This window comes from Palaemon carinicauda, chromosome 14 (assembly GCF_036898095.1).
Source record: "Palaemon carinicauda isolate YSFRI2023 chromosome 14, ASM3689809v2, whole genome shotgun sequence".
Classification (NCBI taxonomy): domain Eukaryota; kingdom Metazoa; phylum Arthropoda; class Malacostraca; order Decapoda; family Palaemonidae; genus Palaemon; species Palaemon carinicauda.
This window is the reverse complement of record NC_090738.1, coordinates 46,711,968-46,730,115: the sequence shown is the minus strand read 5'-3', so window position 1 is coordinate 46,730,115 and position 18,148 is coordinate 46,711,968. Positions and strand designations below refer to the sequence as shown.

The 18,148-nt window shown below is 50.1% G+C and overlaps 1 protein-coding gene across 1 annotated transcript in view; it reads left to right on the top strand.

Annotated features, from left to right (window-relative positions):
* LOC137653569 (palmitoyltransferase ZDHHC16) overlaps nt 1-18,148 on the top strand; it is a 157,499-nt gene that overhangs the window by 127,023 nt on the left and 12,328 nt on the right. Inside the window, exon 8 of the mRNA XM_068387079.1 lies at nt 8,770-8,891. Within this exon, the coding sequence (XP_068243180.1) occupies nt 8,770-8,891 (122 nt within the window). The remainder of the gene's footprint in view (nt 1-8,769; nt 8,892-18,148) is intronic.

Genomic DNA, 18,148 nt, shown 5'->3' with positions numbered 1-18,148 from the left:
AGAGCCGAGGGTTCTTCCCCAGGAGTCTAATGTGTGTGAAGTGGGGGTTGCTGGGACTTCTCAGGCTAGTGGGGGGCCTGGTAGTGCTGTGTCTGGGGGTTCTGCAGACTCTGCCCTTGTGCTTGGGAGGCACGTTTCCTCCGATGACCCCTTGTGGTGTAGTAATGTTGTGCCTGTTTCTTCGCCCGCTTCGTGGGCCTGTGTTTCAGGTTCTTCAGCGGCTGGTGACGCCCAGGGTAAGTTGGACTCCACGGTAAGTGAGTCCTTCGGGTGGAAGCTCCCTAAAACGCCAGGTAGGTCCCCAATGCGGATGGAGGAGGGGCTGGATACCTGGTTCCCTAGTGTAGGGCGCCAAACCTCTTTTCCAGCTCCTCTGACGGCGGTTCCAGAAACCTTCCTACAACCCTCGACCTCTGGTACGCAGCAAGTCGCGAAGCCCTCCGTAGCCCCCGCTTCTGCCCGTCGTGCGGGTGGTACAGTTTCGTCGGGCTCTTCGGATGGTGGGGCTTCGTTCTCTTCAGAAGAGGAAACGAGGAGGAGACATTGGCGACGGAGGGAGCGGTCCAGGAGCAGGCGTTCCCGCTCAAGATCCCGTTCAAGGTTCAGTAGGAGACGGTCCCGCTCTCCACGGAGGAAGTACAGGAGGAGTAGGTCCCCCGATGGTGATTGGGTCTTCGTTCCCCGTAAGTCTGAATTGCAGCGTTCCCCGGACCGGCAGTCCAGGGATTTCTCGCCACGAAGGCCATCCTCCAGACGCAGATATGACCCTCGCAGGGAGAAATGCGAGAAGGCCGCTTCAGGCAGGCGTAAGGCCGCGAAGCTTCTGGTTCACCCCGCCCAGTGGGGGGAACCGTGCTTCCTTACGGGCAGCCTGGCCGAATCAGCACAGCTGGTTTAGGCCCTCGGACTTGAAGGAACGGTTCCCTCCGTCGGGTCAGCCCACGGGATCCGCGTCCTCGTCCCCCAGAGAGAATACACGAACGGTAGTCCTCGCCGGCACGGCGATGCCAGTTCTGACCCCCGAACCTGGTGCGGAGGTTTCCGCCGGGGAAGACCGGTACCACCGCAGGGGAGTGCCTGTTGTTCCAGAACCGAAGCGCCCGGTGGGAGTGCCCGGTGACCCGGCTCCTCGGGATCAGGCGGAAGGTACTGCTGACGGTAGAGAAGGTTCCCCGACCGAGGACTCGGCCTATCGGAAGGTTATAGGCCTGATTCAAAGGCATCATAGGATTGAGGAACCGGTTCCAACCGATGAGGACTACTGGAGGTCCAGCCTGACCCGCTTGATGCAGGCACCCGTCCAACAGAAAACCTCCCTGGCCCTGCCTGTGGCCCGAGATCTCGTCCTGGGACGGGCTCATGTCGATAGAGTTGTGGCAGGCAATGCCGAAGCTCCCAAAACGCAGAGCTCCTCAAAGTTGCTCCAAGGGCTCAAGGCACAGAGTAGGTTTTATGTGCCAGAGGGACAACGACCGGGAGCCTGCAAGGTGGAGCCTGCCCTCGACGTTCTGGGACAGGGTGCCCCGGAGGACAGAGCCTCTTCAGCCCCGATTTGCTTTTCGCAGTCGGAGGCTGCGATGATGGAGGAGATGTCGAAAGATTTGGTGCACGTCTCCTCTTGGTTGGACTGGTGGGCTTCCAGACTGGTAGGGGTTCAAGCCACATATGACTTGACGGACCCGGAGCAGCAAAACCTCCTGAGGGAGCTTATCATCTCCGGGGGCAAGACCCTGAAGTTCCTCACGTATCAGTCCCTTGCCCTGTCAGCGAATTGGGTTCTTCGCAAAAGGGACACTATTCTGGCGAAGCTTTCCCGGAAGGTCCCAGACAGGGAGGCGAGGGCCATGAGGAGCCTTCCTGTGTGGAGTGACTCCTTGTTCCCCTTGAAAGAGCTAGAAGAGATTATGGAAAAGGTGGCTAAACGAAAAGAAGTGAACGCTCCCAGGCCCGGTAAGGAGGCCCCCCTACAAGAGATCAGCATCAGACGGCCCCTCTACTTCTCAGGCCCCGCATAACCTGACGAGGAGAGAAGCCCCTTCTTCCTCGTGGGCTTCAGCGCCACAGCCCCCCCGTAGAGGAGCTCCAGCAGCGTCTGCCTCGTTTAGAACAGGGTATTCTGCCTCCAGGAGAGGCCGTTCAGGCCGCTCCTCCAGGAGGAGGTAGAGTGTGAGGCCCCCTACTCCTGCCCAAGCCTCAGGTTGGGGGATGCCTAAGACTACATTGGCAAGCATGGAAGGCTCACGGAGCAGAGCCCTGGACAGTATCCGTACTGAAGGAGGGGTACAGGCTACCGTTCTTAACAGAACCCACCCCCCCCCCTTTAATTCCGGCCAGCCTGTCGGAGTGGCTGGCACCCAAGGACCCGTTGAAGAGGGCGGCCCTTCAAGAAGAGGTGTCCACGATGTTGGAGGAGGTCCTGCACCCAGGGCCAGGTTTCTACAGCCGCCTGTTCCTGGTAGAAAAGGCGACGGGGGGTGGAGACCGGTGATAGACCTGTCAGCTCTCAACAAGTTTGTGCGAAAGACAGATTTCAAAATGGACACTCCGAAGTCGGTCTTGCTGTCCTTGAGGGAGAAAGACTACATGATGACCATAGACCTCAAGGACGCATACTTCCAAATCCCGGTCCATCCCTCAAGTCGAAAGTTTCTCCGGGTGAAATGGGGTACCCAGATCCTGCAATTCAAGACCCTCTGCTTCGGGTTGTCGACAGCTCCCCAGGTATTCACGAGAGTCTTCACGACAGTCTCGGTGTGGGCTCACGAGCGGGACATTCGCCTCATCCGGTACCTGGACGACTGGTTGCTTCTTTCCTCCTCAGAGGACGTTTTGAAGGAGCTGGGTATAAAACTTCTCCAGTTTTGCAAGGGTCTGGGTATCATGATCAACCCAGAAAAATCGAACCTATCTCCCTCCACCAGAATGACCTATTTGGGGATGACACTGGATTCCCTACTAGTGAAAGCTTTTCTGTCAGAGGAGCGGGTAAGCAATCTTATGAAGATCCTTCTCCCTTTTCTGTCGGGGCAACTCAGGAGGGCGAAGGACTGGCAAAGGCTAATAGGTCATCTGGTGTCGTTGGAGAAACTGGTTCCCCAGGGGAGACTCAGACTCAGGGCCGTCCAATGGAACCTGAAGAACTTCTGGAACCAACTGGACTCGCCCCAGAAATTAATTCCAGTCCTGCCAAACACAATACCCTCCCTGGAATGGTGGCATTGCCGGTCGAACTCTCTCAAGGGGATGCCCTTCGCGACCGAACCTCCCGAGTTGCTCCTATTCACAGACGCCTCCAACCAGGGATGGGGAGCCCATCTCCTCAACGGGACGGCGAGAGGAACCTGGATGGACGGGGAGAAAGGCCTACACATCAATGTCCTAGAGTTGAAGGCAGTCCAGAAAGCTTGCCTGCACTTCATCGATCTACTAAGGGGAAACACTGTGGCGTTGATGTGCGACAACGCCACAGTGGTAGCATACATAAAGAAGCAAGGAGGCCTAAAATCAAGGGAGTTGTGCGATCTCGCCCTAGAGATCCTAGATTGGGCAGAAGCGAACCAGATAGTGTTATTGGCAAGGTTCATCCCCGGGAAAAAGAACGTCCTAGCCGACGGTCTCAGCAGGGTGGGTCAGATAGTAGGAACAGAATGGTCCCTCCTCCCAGAAGTAGCCAGGCTCATCATTCAACGGTGGGGTTTCCCGGTGATGGACCTCTTTGCAACCAAGCTGAACGCACAACTCCCCGTGTATTGTTCTCCTGTCCCGGACCCAAAGGCAGCCTTGGAGGATGCCTTTCAGCACAAGTGGGACAACCTAGACGTGTACGCTTTTCCCCCCTTCACGTTGATTAGGCAAGTGCTCAACAGAGTAAGGGCTGCACGGAACTTAAGGATGACTTTGGTAGCGCCCTGGTGGCCGGAGAGAGAGTGGTTCGCAGACCTAAAAGACCTGACAAACCATCCTCCGTGGCCACTCCCCGACAGGCCAGATCTTCTACAGCAGCCACACTTTCTCAGGTTCCACGACAACCCACAGTCTCTACGCCTTCATGCCTGGAGACTATCGAGCGCCTCCTGAGGAAGGAAGGATATTCATCAGGAACGGCTAAGAGGATGTCGCGATACCTGGGAAGGTCGTCGGCAGTGGTCTACCAAGCGAAGTGGGCCTCTTTCACGAAGTGGTGCGCTTCGAAGCGCATAAAACCCCTCAAAGCCTCAGTCCCAGATATCGCAGACTTTCTAGTATATCTCAGAGACGAGATAGGGATGTCAATCCCAGCTATAAAAGGAGTACGAGCAGCCTTGGGTCAAGTCTTCCTTCTGAAGGGCATTGACCTGGGCTCCTCTAGACACATCTCTATGCTTGTCAGGAGTTTTGAACAGGCCTGCCCCCCTCAAACTGTTAGGGTGCCTCAGTGGGACTTAGCTAGGGTCCTGAAGATGTTAAGTAGCCCCCCGTTCGAACCAATGAAGGATATTGTAGACAGGGATCTCACTCTCAAGACAGTCTTTTTGTTGGCCTTGGCCTCTGCGAAAAGGGTAGGTGAGATCCATGGGCTGTCTTATGACGTCTCTCATTCGAAGGGGTGGAAAGAGATCTCTTTCAAGTTCGTCCCTTCGTTCGTGGCGAAAACCCAGAACCCAGCAGTCTGGGATCCTAAATTCGAGGGGTTCTCTCTGCCAGCTATTCCTAGGACTGGGAATCCTGAGGATTTGAGGTTATGCCCTGTCCGTGCCATTAGAAAATACCTTGAGAGGACTGCACATCTCCGGCCAGGCATCAAGAGCCTTTTCGTCTCCACAGGTGTTACAAAGAAGCAGGTATCGAAGAATACCATATCCTTTTGGTTGAGACAAGTTATTGCCAGGGCCTACAAGGAGGAGGGACTAGCCTTGCCAGGTACTCCCAAGCCCCATGACATCAGAGGTCCGAGCACTTCCTTAGCCTTTGAGAAAAACATGGCAGTGGGCCAGATCCTTCTGGCGGGCACCTGGTCGAACCAGTCGACCTTTACTGCCCATTACCTCAAGGATTACTCAAGAAGGTCCTTAGACGGGTTCTCCATTGGCACAGTCATTTCGGCTCTCCAAGTGATTTAACGGTGAAGCCCCAGGCACAATCGTAGATAGCAAAACCAGGAGACACAGGTTCGTTCCTTTTCACCCTAATCCCCGTTTCCTATCCCTATCGGAGATAACCACACTTATGTAACCAATGAAGAACACGTCTCTGCAACTTTGTTACTGGACTCAACATCAGAAGATTTTTCAAAGGGTGAGTACTTAGACACTAACGTGAGCTCTTTGTGTAGTTTACCCTACCGTCCGTTTCCCAGTTTTTTAGAACCTAGTTCATATCTAGGATTCTTGGCGTCCGCTTTGCTGGGTCTGAAGGTCAGGAAGCCACTCCCACCTCCTAAAGTGTAAGTCTCCTAAGAAAGTAGTTCAAGGTAAGTATTTGTGTTGGAACAAATAAAAAATTTTAAGTAATTTTTATTTTTCCTAACATACTTACCGAGAACTACTTTCGGGTAATGGCCCTCCCTATCTTCCCCGAGTGCCTTTCTGCCCTTGCAGGGACTTTTTGCAACATCCGAGGAACTTACTGACTAACGGGACTCCATCGGACCTCGACCTAGATCAAGGCTACCCTCGGGGCACATTCTCTCACTCCCGGGTTAGCCCTCCATAGAAAACGGGTGTAGGGTATACTACACAAAACTCTGGTCGGTAGAGAGGAGATTACAAGTAACTCCTAAGAAAGTAGTTCTTGGTAAGTATGTTAGGAAAAATAAAATTACTTAAAATTTTTGATGTTGTCAGGTGTATGAGGACAGTGGAGAATATGTAAAGAATAGGCCAGACTATTTGGTGTATGTGTAGGCAAAAGGAAAATGAGCCATAACCAGAGAGAAAGATCCAATGTAGTACTGTCTGGCCAGTCTAAGGACCCAAAAACACTTTAGCAGTAGTATCTCAACGGGTGGCTGGTGCCCTGGTCAACCTACAGCACTGCTGAAGTCATATCCTTATTCTAAAACACTTAGATTTGTATTGTTATGAAAAATACAGATTACAGTACTTTTAAAAGTTGTTATTTTTCATTTTCCCTACATAGGTCTGCCTTGCCTTCAGATGAAGGGGGCCACCTGTCAGAATTGTAATTCCTCATAACAGAAGAGCTTTAGTCATGGACAAAACAGTATGGTATCTGCCTGTTTCCTTTTTTTCCTATGTATATATGTTTGCAAGCCCCTTTAACAGGATGATAGAAGTTTTTTACTCACCAGTTCCGGATCTCCTGTCAAGGAAGGTGAATGCATAGTGGGGGATTGGTCAAACCTAGACCTTTATGCATTTCCCTTTCTCTATTATTCAAGTGGTGATAAACAAGTTCAGGGAATCTTCTACTAGCAGGATGCCACTGGTAGCTCCCTTTAGGTGTGTGAGACAATGGCTTACAGATATTTGGTTTCTTAGCATCATTATTGAATTTTAAAGCAATAGATAGCAAAGAATTGTTGTTGATGGACACCATAGTGAGTATAGGAATGTGATGTCTGGTGTTCCTCAGGGTAGTGTTCTTGGCCCATTACTTATTATACTATATACACTTGTGGGTTTGCATAGAAAACAAGCTTGTTGCATATGCAGATGATGCTACACTCTGCATCAATTCCATCTTCTGAATGTAGATCTGTGGTTGCTGAATCCCATAATAGAGGACCAGCTAAAATTAGTGCATGGAGCAAATTATGGAGCATGAAGTTGAATCCTAACAAAATCCCAAGTATGATTGTAAGTAGGTCAAGGACCATGGCTCCTCAACATCTGTATCTCAGCATTGATAATGTTTCTTGAACTCTGTATGACTTAAAATTTTAGGTGTGATTCTCAACAGCAAATTTACTTTTGAGAAACACATTAGGTCTGTGTCTTCTTCACTTATACAAAAGATTGGCTTATTAAGAAAGACTTTTAAGATTTTCAGTGATCAATATATTCTGAAGAAGTGTTTCAATTCTTTCATTCTTGTTTCAAGTAATTTTTCTCCTGTCGGGTCTTCAGCTGCTGATTCTCATCTTAATTTATTGGACAGGAACTTACAGTCTATTAGATTTCTTATTCCTGATCTAGATATTAATCTCTGGCACTGTCGTTCAATTAGTTCTTTATGCATGTTGCATAAGATTTTTCATATTTCTGATCATCCTTTACATTCAGATCTTCCTGGACCGTTCTATCCTGTTCGTGATACTAGGGATGTTGTTAATTCTAATAGTCAGATGTTCTCCTTCATGAGGCTCAATACTACACAATATTCTAGAAGTTTTATTCCAGCCTTGACCAAGTTGTGGAATAATCTTCTCAATCAGGTAATTGAATTTGTAAAACTTCAAAAGTTCAAACTTTTAGCAAATGTTATTCTGTTGAACAGGGGGACATAAGTCTAATTATAGTTTATATATGAAATATCTGTTTTGAGGTTACTGTTTTTAAAATATTTCATTTTAATTGTTCATTATTTCTGATATCGTGTATTTATTTCCTTATTTTTTTCTTCACTGGGCTATTTTTCCCTGTTGGAGCCCTTGGGCTTATAGCATCTTGCTTTCCCAACAAGGGTTGTAGCTTAGTTAATAATAATAATAATAATAATAATAATAATAATAATAATAATAATAATAATAATAATATTGTCAGTTGTCCGAGAGGGTTGTCTTGCAAAACCAATATCCTCAGATAACTTGTTTCGAGAACCTTTTACCAAAGTGCTTTATGTAACAACATGGAGACTGTCCACTGTATCTGCAGAGAATAAAGTTTTTTTCAGTCTAGAGTCTAGACTGTGTATATTAGATGCCAAGAGGCAGCCTACAAATACTTTGCATCAGAGACAGTGGCATGTGTATTTTGATTGTTGTAAGTTCAGTAGCATTACAATGATTAAGACAATCTGGACAATATTTTTATGATTTTGCATTTGGTGTTTTATAAGAAACTTCATTTTTGGCTATTAAGAGTTATCCATTTGTCCTTTTTATTGTTCTTAGATTTCTTTGTTTGAATTTATTCACTTCAGGTATTGGATGCCATGGGTCGTTTGCTATTAAGAAACCTATGGTTGTCAGATTTATTTAATTTGATTCTGATTTAGTTTATAGTATTTAAAGAGTCCACATTTTGACTCTGGAAGTTCTCTCCCTTAAGGATCTGACTGCTAAGAGGCTTTTTCTGTTGATGTTGGCTTTAGATGGAAACTTTTGAGCTTTGGGGGATTTGAAATGAGTTTTGTTTGGCTGGTTAATGTAAGTTTAGCTTAGGTTATCTGGGTTGGTTAGTCTCTTCCCCACTCTTACCCTAATCCTCCATAATTTGTGATTCAGCCATGTGAACGTTATACAAGGTTTATAGAAGTAAATGGAATTTTGATGATGTATATTTATATTCCCACCAGAGGATCACATAAATTCTCCCTCCTCCAGCCTCCCCACTGATTAGTGATGTCAAGGGGTTTTTGACAGTAATTCAACTCTGTACACTGAAATGGCTATCCGTGCTGTTGTTATCATTACCATACAATACTATATATGTGCCATAGTATACTGGTGGGGATAAGGCTATTGAAGTGAGGGGAAATAGGAAATTTAATTTTTGTAAGTGTTGACACTAGCAAGGCTTCAAGGAGAAAGCCATGTAAATTTTGGGTGAATATAGAAATAATTGATTTTATTAAAATTCCAGTTTTGATTTTTTGTCTTATTTTCAGGAGTCTTTTTCTCACTTGGGGGTTTGGCTGCTTGGCATGGTCGTTTAATTTCCCGTGGAGAGACAAGTATTGAAGCCCATATCAACAAAAAGGAAACGGAACGACTTGCCAAAATTAATCAGGTTTGTATATTAAACAAATATTAATTGTTATATGGTGTTATTTGTAAACTTGAGGATGCATTTTATTGATCCATGCCTTACCTTTAGTCTTGTGATTTTTTTATTGTAATTTGTTCCGTAACTGAAATACAAACCACGCTATTTAATATGGGTATCACTTTCGGCGTAGCTGAAATGACGAGCCATTAGAATTTTAACGAGGGATTACTACCCCCTCGCCAGTTAGCGAGGGGGTAGGGAGGGGTAGCTTGATAGCCCTCCCCCCTTCACACACCTGAGAATACTTCACTTTTCTTTTGGCTCGGGTGACGATCAGACATGTCTGCTCCCACCCTCGCTTATGACAGCCTTTGATCTTTGTTTTTTGCTTTTTCTTTTCAGTGTGTTTGGAAGTTGGCCTCTACCATGCGGAAGTGTCCTGGCTTAACTGACCGCCTTTGCGGAACGTTTATGTCGGCGGTGGACACAGACCCTCACACCTTATGTCCTTATTGCAGGGGCCAATGGTGTGAAAGAAATTAAGTATGCGGTGAGTGTAGGGAGTGGTCTACCTCCCAGTGGGAGAGGTTTTCATGGCGCCGGAAGAAGAAGTCTAAACGGGATATTTCTCCTTCAAGGGTTTCCTTGAAGAGAGAAAATCCCAAGGACTCTTCTTCCGTAGCCCAAACCTCCTCCGAAGCTCCCACTCGATCGGTCTCTTCCGAGAGGTCGTCGAGTGGTAGCGTAGGCCGTACTTGTGTTCGCCAACCTCGGGGTGCGGGAGAGGGCGTTGCCTCCCATAGCGAGGCAGCTCCTCCTCCTCCCCCGGGCGAGGTTATTTCTGCTTATGTGTCTAATGATGATTTATTACAGCTTTGGGCTTCCTTGGGGCTTAAGGGTTCGCCCTCCAAGGAAGCCCTGTTTGACATAATCAGGTTGGGGGCTGCTGTCAAACAGTCGCCGGCGATAGCAGAGGTTGACCCTCTGTCTATCGTCGACGTTGTTGTGGCAGAGGCTTCCGACAAGTTAGGTCAAACCTCTGCCTTGGGTGCTGATGTTGCTGAAGGCTTAGTTCCCCCTCCAAACATCCTTCGAGGGAGGAGCTAAGTCCACCGGTCTCTCCTGCAGGTGATTCTCCCCCTCGGGGGAGTTCACCAACAGAGACTCCTCTTCGGAGGACTGATGATGGTCTGCCTGCTGCCCCCAGAGGATGTATCAGACGTAAGGCTCGTCTTCCTCTTCGCCGTAGAGGCCTTCCTCCTCCCCACAAGGGAGTTAGGAGGCGCCTCTTCGGTTCTTCGAATTCGCAGTCCCCCGCAGAGGATTCTCCTCGCCGTGCAGCGACCGTTGCAGCTGCATCCCTGAACCTATCTGCTGATCGTTCGCGATCTCCTTCGCCTGCCAGACCTGCTGATCTTCCATCTCTGTTCCTAGCTGCTGACGCGCTGTGGGCGCCCATGCACCCTGTTATCCAATGGGCACCGGTCCCTTCGGGGCAAAAGGGGCTTTCTCATATTGTGAGTAAGTCCCTTAAGTGCCAGGTATCCCCTGTGCGCCCACGTTCTCCTGCGCGCAAGCGCTCTTCTGCTGTTCCTGCTGTTCCTGAGACTACTTTCCAGAAACATCCTGTACCAGGGACAACGCACCAGCGATCTCCTGCTGCAGAGTCTACGCGCCAGCGCTCTCCTGCTGCTGTTGATCTCCTGTGCGCCAGCGCTCACCTGCGCGCCAGCGATCTCCTGTACGTCAGCGATCTTTTCCTCGCCAGCGCACATCTGCGCGCCCTGATCCTGATGCGCGCCACGCGCGCCCACGATCTCCTGCGCTCCCACGATCTCCAGCTCGCCAGCGCTCTTCACCTGTGCGCCAGCGCGCACCTGCGCGCCATCGTTCGCCTGCGCACCCACGATCTCCGGATCTGGGCACAGAAGGGAAGTCTCTACTTTCGCCTTCTTGCCAGTGATCTCCTGCGTGCCCTCGGACCTCACCCACTCGTCAGCCCTCGCCCGCGCGCCATTGTGTGCAGTCACCTTCGCTCGCACATGTTCCAGCCCTTGCTGTGCGCTCTTCTAGAGGTCTCCGAGATCCTGTGCGCCCACGCGCTCACGAGCAGTCACCTTCGCGCGCAACTACGCTTGTTGTTCCTACTGCGCACCCTCTGCCTTCGCTAGATCGCGCACCTGCGCGCACCATCACCTGCGCGCACCATCACCTGCGCGCCATCGCTCGCCAGCACACCCACTCGTCTGCTCGCCATAGATAGCCTGCGCGCCCACGCGCACCCTCGCCAGTGCGCAGTCGCTCACCTGCGCGCCATCGCTCGCCTGCGTGCCATCGCTCGCCTGTGCGCCATCGCTCTCCTGCTTGTCAGCGCTCACCCGCGCGCCCACACCCGCCCACGCGCGCCCTCGCCCACGCGCGCCCTCGCCCACGCGCGCCCTCGCCCTTGCACTCATGCGCGCCCTCGCCCGTGCGCGAACCAGGGAATATTCCATCACGCGTGCGCCGGCACGATTCCCATCGGGATTCACAGCGTGAGCCCCCGCGCGAGGCTTCAGGAATGAGAGTATCCAGGTTGTCTTCTGCAGCCCCCCCCTCCCCCCCGCAAGCGCAGACCAGCGCGCTCGCAGGAGGAGGGGAAGTTTTCAGATAGGGCCAGGAACCAACCTTTTTCTTCTTGCCTCTCTTTTCAGGCAGGCCCCGTTGTAGTGTCTACTCCGAAGGATCGCCCGATCCCCTTCCCTCCAGAGGGAGTCTCTGACACAGCATCTGTCAGTAAGCAGCCATGGTTTGGGTCCCTTATCAGAGCTGTCGTTCAGGCTGTCAAGCCTGCCTTCTCTTGAGTTGAGCCTCAAATCAAGGGCAGCTCCGACCCCACTGAAGAGGAAGAGAGGAGTAGAAGTCGTGGTAACTTCTCCCAGGGTCGAGATGGCTCCTAGGAAATCCTTGAGGAAGGCTCCCTCCTCCCCTCAGACTTTCTCTCCATCTCCTGTGGACGAGGATTTTCCGTCCTCAGGGAAGTCTACCGAGGTGAGACGTTCTCCCATCGCACCAATGGGAGAAACCCCACCTCGAGCAGGAGAATCGTCCCGAGTTGGGGCGGAGAAGAGCCCTCAGACTTTGTTATTGGAGTCCTGTATCCCTCCTAGGAGGGAACCTATGGACTCTAAGACCATCCCTAAGTCTTCTTCTAGGATTCGACCAGAGCCAACGAGACCAGCGGAGAACGTCCACGTGTCCCCCCAAGTAGAGCCATTGGGGATGGGAGACTTTGCTGCCAGTTCTCCAGGAGGAGAGCAACAGGAGTCAGAGCATGCCTTCTTGCAGGTCCTGACCCTGATGAGGCATCTCAACGGGTTCCCGGACCCTGAGATTCCTTCTCGTGAGGGCAAGGACACGGTCCTGGACCGAGTCTTTGGCACCCAGAAGCCCACGTTCACACGGGCGGCGCATGTTCGCAAGGGTACCGTTCACGAGAACAACGTTTTCGATTGTGAGGCCGACGGCTACGTTCGCGAGCTAGGCATTCGCATCGTTCATGCCGTTCTTGAACGAGAACTGGACGCTCTCATTCACAAACATCTGGTTCGTGTTCACAAACCGCGCGATCATGATCAAGGTCTAGACCTTTCTTGTTTAGAGGTAGAGGTAGGGGTACACGTAGTCCATCAGCATATAGCCCCTCAACCAGACCTTCCAAATGAATTTAGACCAGACCTGATGATGAGTGTGACCATTCTTCTAAGAGGCGTCCAGCTAAACATCTAGTGACTTTCACCACCTGGGGAGTTTTAGCAAAGCGTTCGCCTACGCAACGCTTGGGATGCGTTCCCCATTGAGAGTAGTCCCTACTCAGAGGTGCTTCTCTGAGGCAGCAGTAAGGCATTAGACCTTCCTTTTCCTCTGTGGCTCTTAGTGCTCCTGTTGCGAGCACTTCTGCTCGTGAATCGCGTCAGGTGAACCTCGCGATTTTGCGTGTGAATCTTGCAATTTCACAAGCAAATCAGCCATTTCCGTGAGCAATTCACAAGCAGATGTGTGGGAACTGCGAGCAAGCGCGGTTCCCACACCTTTGGCTCAGCCCTCTGCGTCTTCTACCTCCAGCGGAAGACCAACACACTTCCCAGAAGGGTTCAAGGAGTCCCCTAATAGCCTCGCGAACATCAATGTTAGTCCAGACCTTCCTTCGCGTCTGAAGGAACATGTTTTTCTGCCTCAGAGGCTGTCACCTCTGTCGACTGGAGCTCCTTCTACAGTTCCACCCAAAGGACACACTCCTAGGAAATTCCAGGGTATACCTAGGGGTTCAAAGCTTCCTCCATGGGTGAGCACCTTCATAATCACCCTTCTGAAGACTCTGAATATGGCTCCTCCACCGACACAACCTCCGACTGTCTCAGTCAAGGCAACCCGTAGGATACCCTGGAACCCTAGTTGGGTTTGTCAGTTGGGAGTGAGGACCATAGAAGGAGGTCGACGGCAGACAGGACGCACAGATCACCTCCACCCCGATCACGTGCTGAAGGCCCTATTCCTTCTGATTCTTATATGGCCAACTTACCTTTTATGCCAGTGAAGGTAAAGGAGGTCATCACTAAGAAGAAGAGAAGGATGAGAGATGTAACACCACCTCATGCTGATATCATCAATCCTAGGACGAGTAGGGACATAGGCTCACCCAGAGAGATCACGATTTCATCCCTTCAACCCTCAAGACATTGAGGTAGTGCATTTGGACTAATGTCCAGTTTCTGTACCTCCTCCAGAGGAGGTGCCTCCAGCTCCGGCTGCCAAGGCTTCGTCTAGTGCCTCGAAGACCTCGCAGATTCCCCTTCCTAAGACCGCGGAGGAACGTCCTGTGCGTAGGGAGTCGAAGGACACTTGGTAGAAACCTAAGAACGCTGAGGCATGGGAAGCTAGATTGGCTGAGGAACAGAGTTGGTCCCCTGTGGCGGGCCAACCCAGTAATTCTGTTGACGTCCGTGACCTACCCCAGGCTCTGGATGTGAGCCTGGAGGTAGACAAGCCTTAGACTTGGAGGATGAGAATCTTTCAAAGGCGCCCAGTCCGAACTATCACTCCGAACAAGAGAGACATGAGTCGGAACATACCTTTTGGCAGGTCCTTGCCTGTATGAGGGCCATCAACAGGCTGTTCACTCCTGGTGCTACCATCCAGGAAGGGAAGGATATGGTTCTCGATAAAATATTCGAGACCCAGAAGCCTTCCAGGTCCAGTGCAGCTCTGCCCTGGTTCAAAGATCTGACAGCTGCCAAAAGGAAAGCTATCACCTAGATAGCTGGAACTTCTAGTTCCTTGAGGGCAGGTTCCTTCTCTCGGTCCCTTCCACTTCCTTTCGTTTTACAAAGGAAGTATTTCGAGATCGAAGGGGAACCTCATTCCACCATGAACGACAACCCTTCGGTAGAGTCCCTAACGAAGGGTGTTCCAACTCAAACCCTCTCCTCTCTGAAGGCCTCCCTCTTGGCAGTTGAGCTCCTGAACATAGAGAGAGGCACGAAGTACGCCATGCAGGCTGCTTCGTGGCTGGATCTATGGTTGGGATCCTTAGGCTTCATGGTTTGCTCCCACGATCTTTGGAAGGAGTCGGCCAGGAAGACTTTGGAGTCCTTCCTGTAGTCAGGTACCCAGACTCTTGAGTTTCTATCGCACCATGTTGTCAACCTGTGGGTGAACGTCATCCTCAAGAGAAAAGATAACGTCATAGGTCGGTTGCACAAACAGGTGCTGAAAGTGGTCTCTCGGTTGAGGAATTCCACCCTCGAGGGTTCATCTCTTCGTTCTGGAAGAGATTGACAGGGCTGCTGAGCGATGGAGGAAATCATCCAACGATTCTCTCCTCTATAGGACCATGACATAGAGGACCTATGGTAGACCTTCCCAGTCTTCTCGGCCTCAGCAAGCACCTTCCTCTACTCACCAGTCAACTTCTAGGTCCTCCGGAGCTTCTCAGGTGTCGAAGCGGCCCTTTCAGTCCAAGGGGTAGAAGCGGTCCAAGTCCTTCAGAGGAAAGAGGTGATGAAAGGGAGGTGGCCGAGGTGGTCCCTACCAGTAGGAATGGCATTCCTCATTACCTGCCATTTGTGGGAGGATGCCTACAGTGCTGCTGGCAGAGGTGGCAGCTTCATGGGGCAGATCTCTAGACGGTTTAAGTGATCGCCCTAGGGTATCGCGTCCCGTTTATTCAATCTCTTCCTCCTTTGACTCGGGATCCAGTGCATCTAAGCTTGTATGCAAAGGGATCCGCAAAGGTGCTGGCCCTCAGGGCGGAAATCCAGACCATGCTGCAGAAGGGCGCTCTTCAAGAGGTCGTGGAAAGGTCCCCAGGCTTCTACAGTCTAATTCTTCTGGTGAAAAAGGCGACTGTAGGGTGAAAACCAGTCATTGATCTCTCTCCTCTGAACAAGTTTGTTCAACAGACTCAGTTCAGAATGGAGACGGCAGACACGGTCATCCAAGCGGTTCGGCCAAGGGACTTCATGTGCACACTGGATCTGAAGGACGCACACTTCCAGATCCCAATCCATCCGTCTTCAAGGAAGTATCTGATATTCATTCATGAGGAAAATACATAACAGTTCAAGGTTCTATGCTTCGGTCTCGCGACAGCTCCTCAGTTATTCACCAGAGTGTTCGCTCTAGTGTCATCTAGGGCTCATAGGAACAGCATCCATCTTCTCAGATATCTGGACGACTGGCTGATCCTAGCAGACTCAGAGATGACCCTTTTTCGTCACCGGGACATGCCTCTCAAGTTTTGTCAGGACCTGGGGGTTCTGATAAATCACAAGAAGTCATTACTGTAACCCTCACAGAGACTGGTATACCTCGGTATGATCATAGACACCATCCAAGAGAAAGTGTTCCCATCAGACGAAAGACTACACAGACTGAAGGAAGCGGCCGCATCCTTCCTCAGGAAAGAAGTTCTTCCAGCTTCTTGTTGGTTGAGTCTGTTAGGTCATCTAACCTCTCTTATCTGTCTTGTTCCAAACGGCCGCCTCAGGATAAGATCCCGGCAGTGGCAGCTGAAGTCCGTGTGGAACCAACACTCCGATCCACTGGACACCCAATTTCCTAGAACTCAGGATCAGGTGATGGATTTGAGTTGGTGGATGGTAGACGAAAACCTTCGAAGGGGCCAGAATCTTCTCGTTCCCCTTCTGGATTTGATGCTCTTCACAGATGCATCAAGAGAAGGGTGAGGGGCTCACCTGCTGCACCGTATGATTTCCAGCCTTTGGTCAGTGTCAGAAAGGTACCAGCACATAAATCTTTTTAGAGATGGTAGCAGCCTACCTAGCTCTTCATCAGTTCCACCAGTTGCTGGCCGGTCACTCTGTGGTGTTGATGAGCGACAACACCACAGTAGTGGCTTACATAAACAAACAGGGCGGTACCTTTTTGCAGCCTCTATGCAATCTTGCCGTAAAGATCCTCAGATGGTCAGAAGAACATTTGGTGTCTATCAGCTCGTTTCATTCCCGGCAAGAGGAATGTGCTTGCGAACAATCTGAGGAGAGCGAGTCAGATAGTAGGCTCTAAATGGTCTTTGAATTGTCAGATAGCTAACAAAGTCCTGACTTTGTGGGGTTCCCCGACTGTAGACCTGTTCTCAACATCTCTGAACAGCAAGCTTCCACTGTACTGTTCTCCAGTCCCTGACCCTCACGGTCTATGGCAAGATGCATTCCAATAACTTTGGGACAACATCGACGTGTACGCCTATCCCCCCGTTTTGTCTGATGAAAAGACTGCTCAACAAGACCAGAGCGTCAAAAGATCTAATGATGACCCGTGTAGCTACGCTATGGCATAATGCAGAGTGGTTTCGAGACCTCATGCATATTCTAGTAGATCTACCAAGAGAACTCCCTCCACGACCAGATGTGGAAGATCTTCCACAAGACCGTGTAGTCTTTTCGACTTCAGCGTGGAGACTATCCAGCATCTCTTCTCTCAGGAGGGCTTTTCACGACAAGTTGCGGAGTGAATGTCAGGATACTTGTGTAGGTACTCAGCCTCGGTCTACCAGGCTAAATGGAGAGTATTTTGTGGTTGGTGTCTTGGAAAAAATCTCTCTCTACTCGATACCACTATTCTAGTAATAGCGGAGTTCCTTGTATAACTTTGGGAGGAAAAACTCCTTTTGGTCTCGGCGGTGAAAGGCTATCGCTGTCTTAAGCCTTGCCTTTAAGCTGAAAGGAGTAGATATTTCCTCTTCGTTGGAGCTTTCTTTACTCATATGGAGTTATGGGATCACTTTCCCCCAGTCAGAGATTAGGCATCCTTCTTGGAACTTGGTTCGTGTCTTGAGATCCTGGAAAGGACCTCCGTATGAACCATTACTCCATGTAACTGACCGAGATCTCTCTTTGAAGACAGCATTCCTGCTCGCTTTAGCTTCAGCAAAGAGAGTCAGTGAACTTCATGGCCTCTCGTATGACATCGCCCATTCAAGGGGATGGGGGGAAGTAACACTCAGCTTCGTCTCTGAGTTTATTACTAAGACTCAAAATCTGTGGGTGCTGGACCATAGATTCGGGCCCTTTCAAATTGCGAGTCTTCGTTCTGTAACCAATGACCCAGATCAGTTGTTACTATGCCCAGTGAGGAGTTTGAGATACTATCTTAAACGCACTGCAGCAACACAGCCCAGACTAACACCTCTGTTTGTTAGTTCAGGTAGCGTAAAGAGGAAGATCATGAAGAACACTGTTTCATCCTGGATTCGCTAAGTCATCGAAGAGCCTTGGCCTCAGATCTTCCTCAGGCTTGTCGACCTAAAGCCCATGATGTCAAGGGAATCAGTACTTCCCTGGCATTCAAGCGCAACTTTTCCATGTTGCAAGTTCTCCAAGTGGGCGTGTGAAAGAGACAGACCACCTTCCCAGCTAATTATTTAAAAGACGTGACCCACAGGACGCTCAATACGTTCACTATCGGTCCTGTGGTGGCTGTTCAACAAGTGGTTTAAGATACCTCAGGCTCCTTGATGGACAAGTAGCATTTGGTTGAGGGCATTGTTACCCATATTAAGACTGAGATGAATGAGAAAAATTTCTGGCTTTCCTTTTTTCATCTTCCCCTCCCTTGGGATACATCACCATGGGTTCCTCTGCAAGCTAGCTTCAACCTCTGCAGGTAATTATCACTTCCCCTGTGTAGCTTAGTATAAGTTATGGAATTGTTATATTGTACATGTCCCCATTGCTTTCTGCGAGGAAACAATGGGATACGTCCTGTTTTCCTATAGA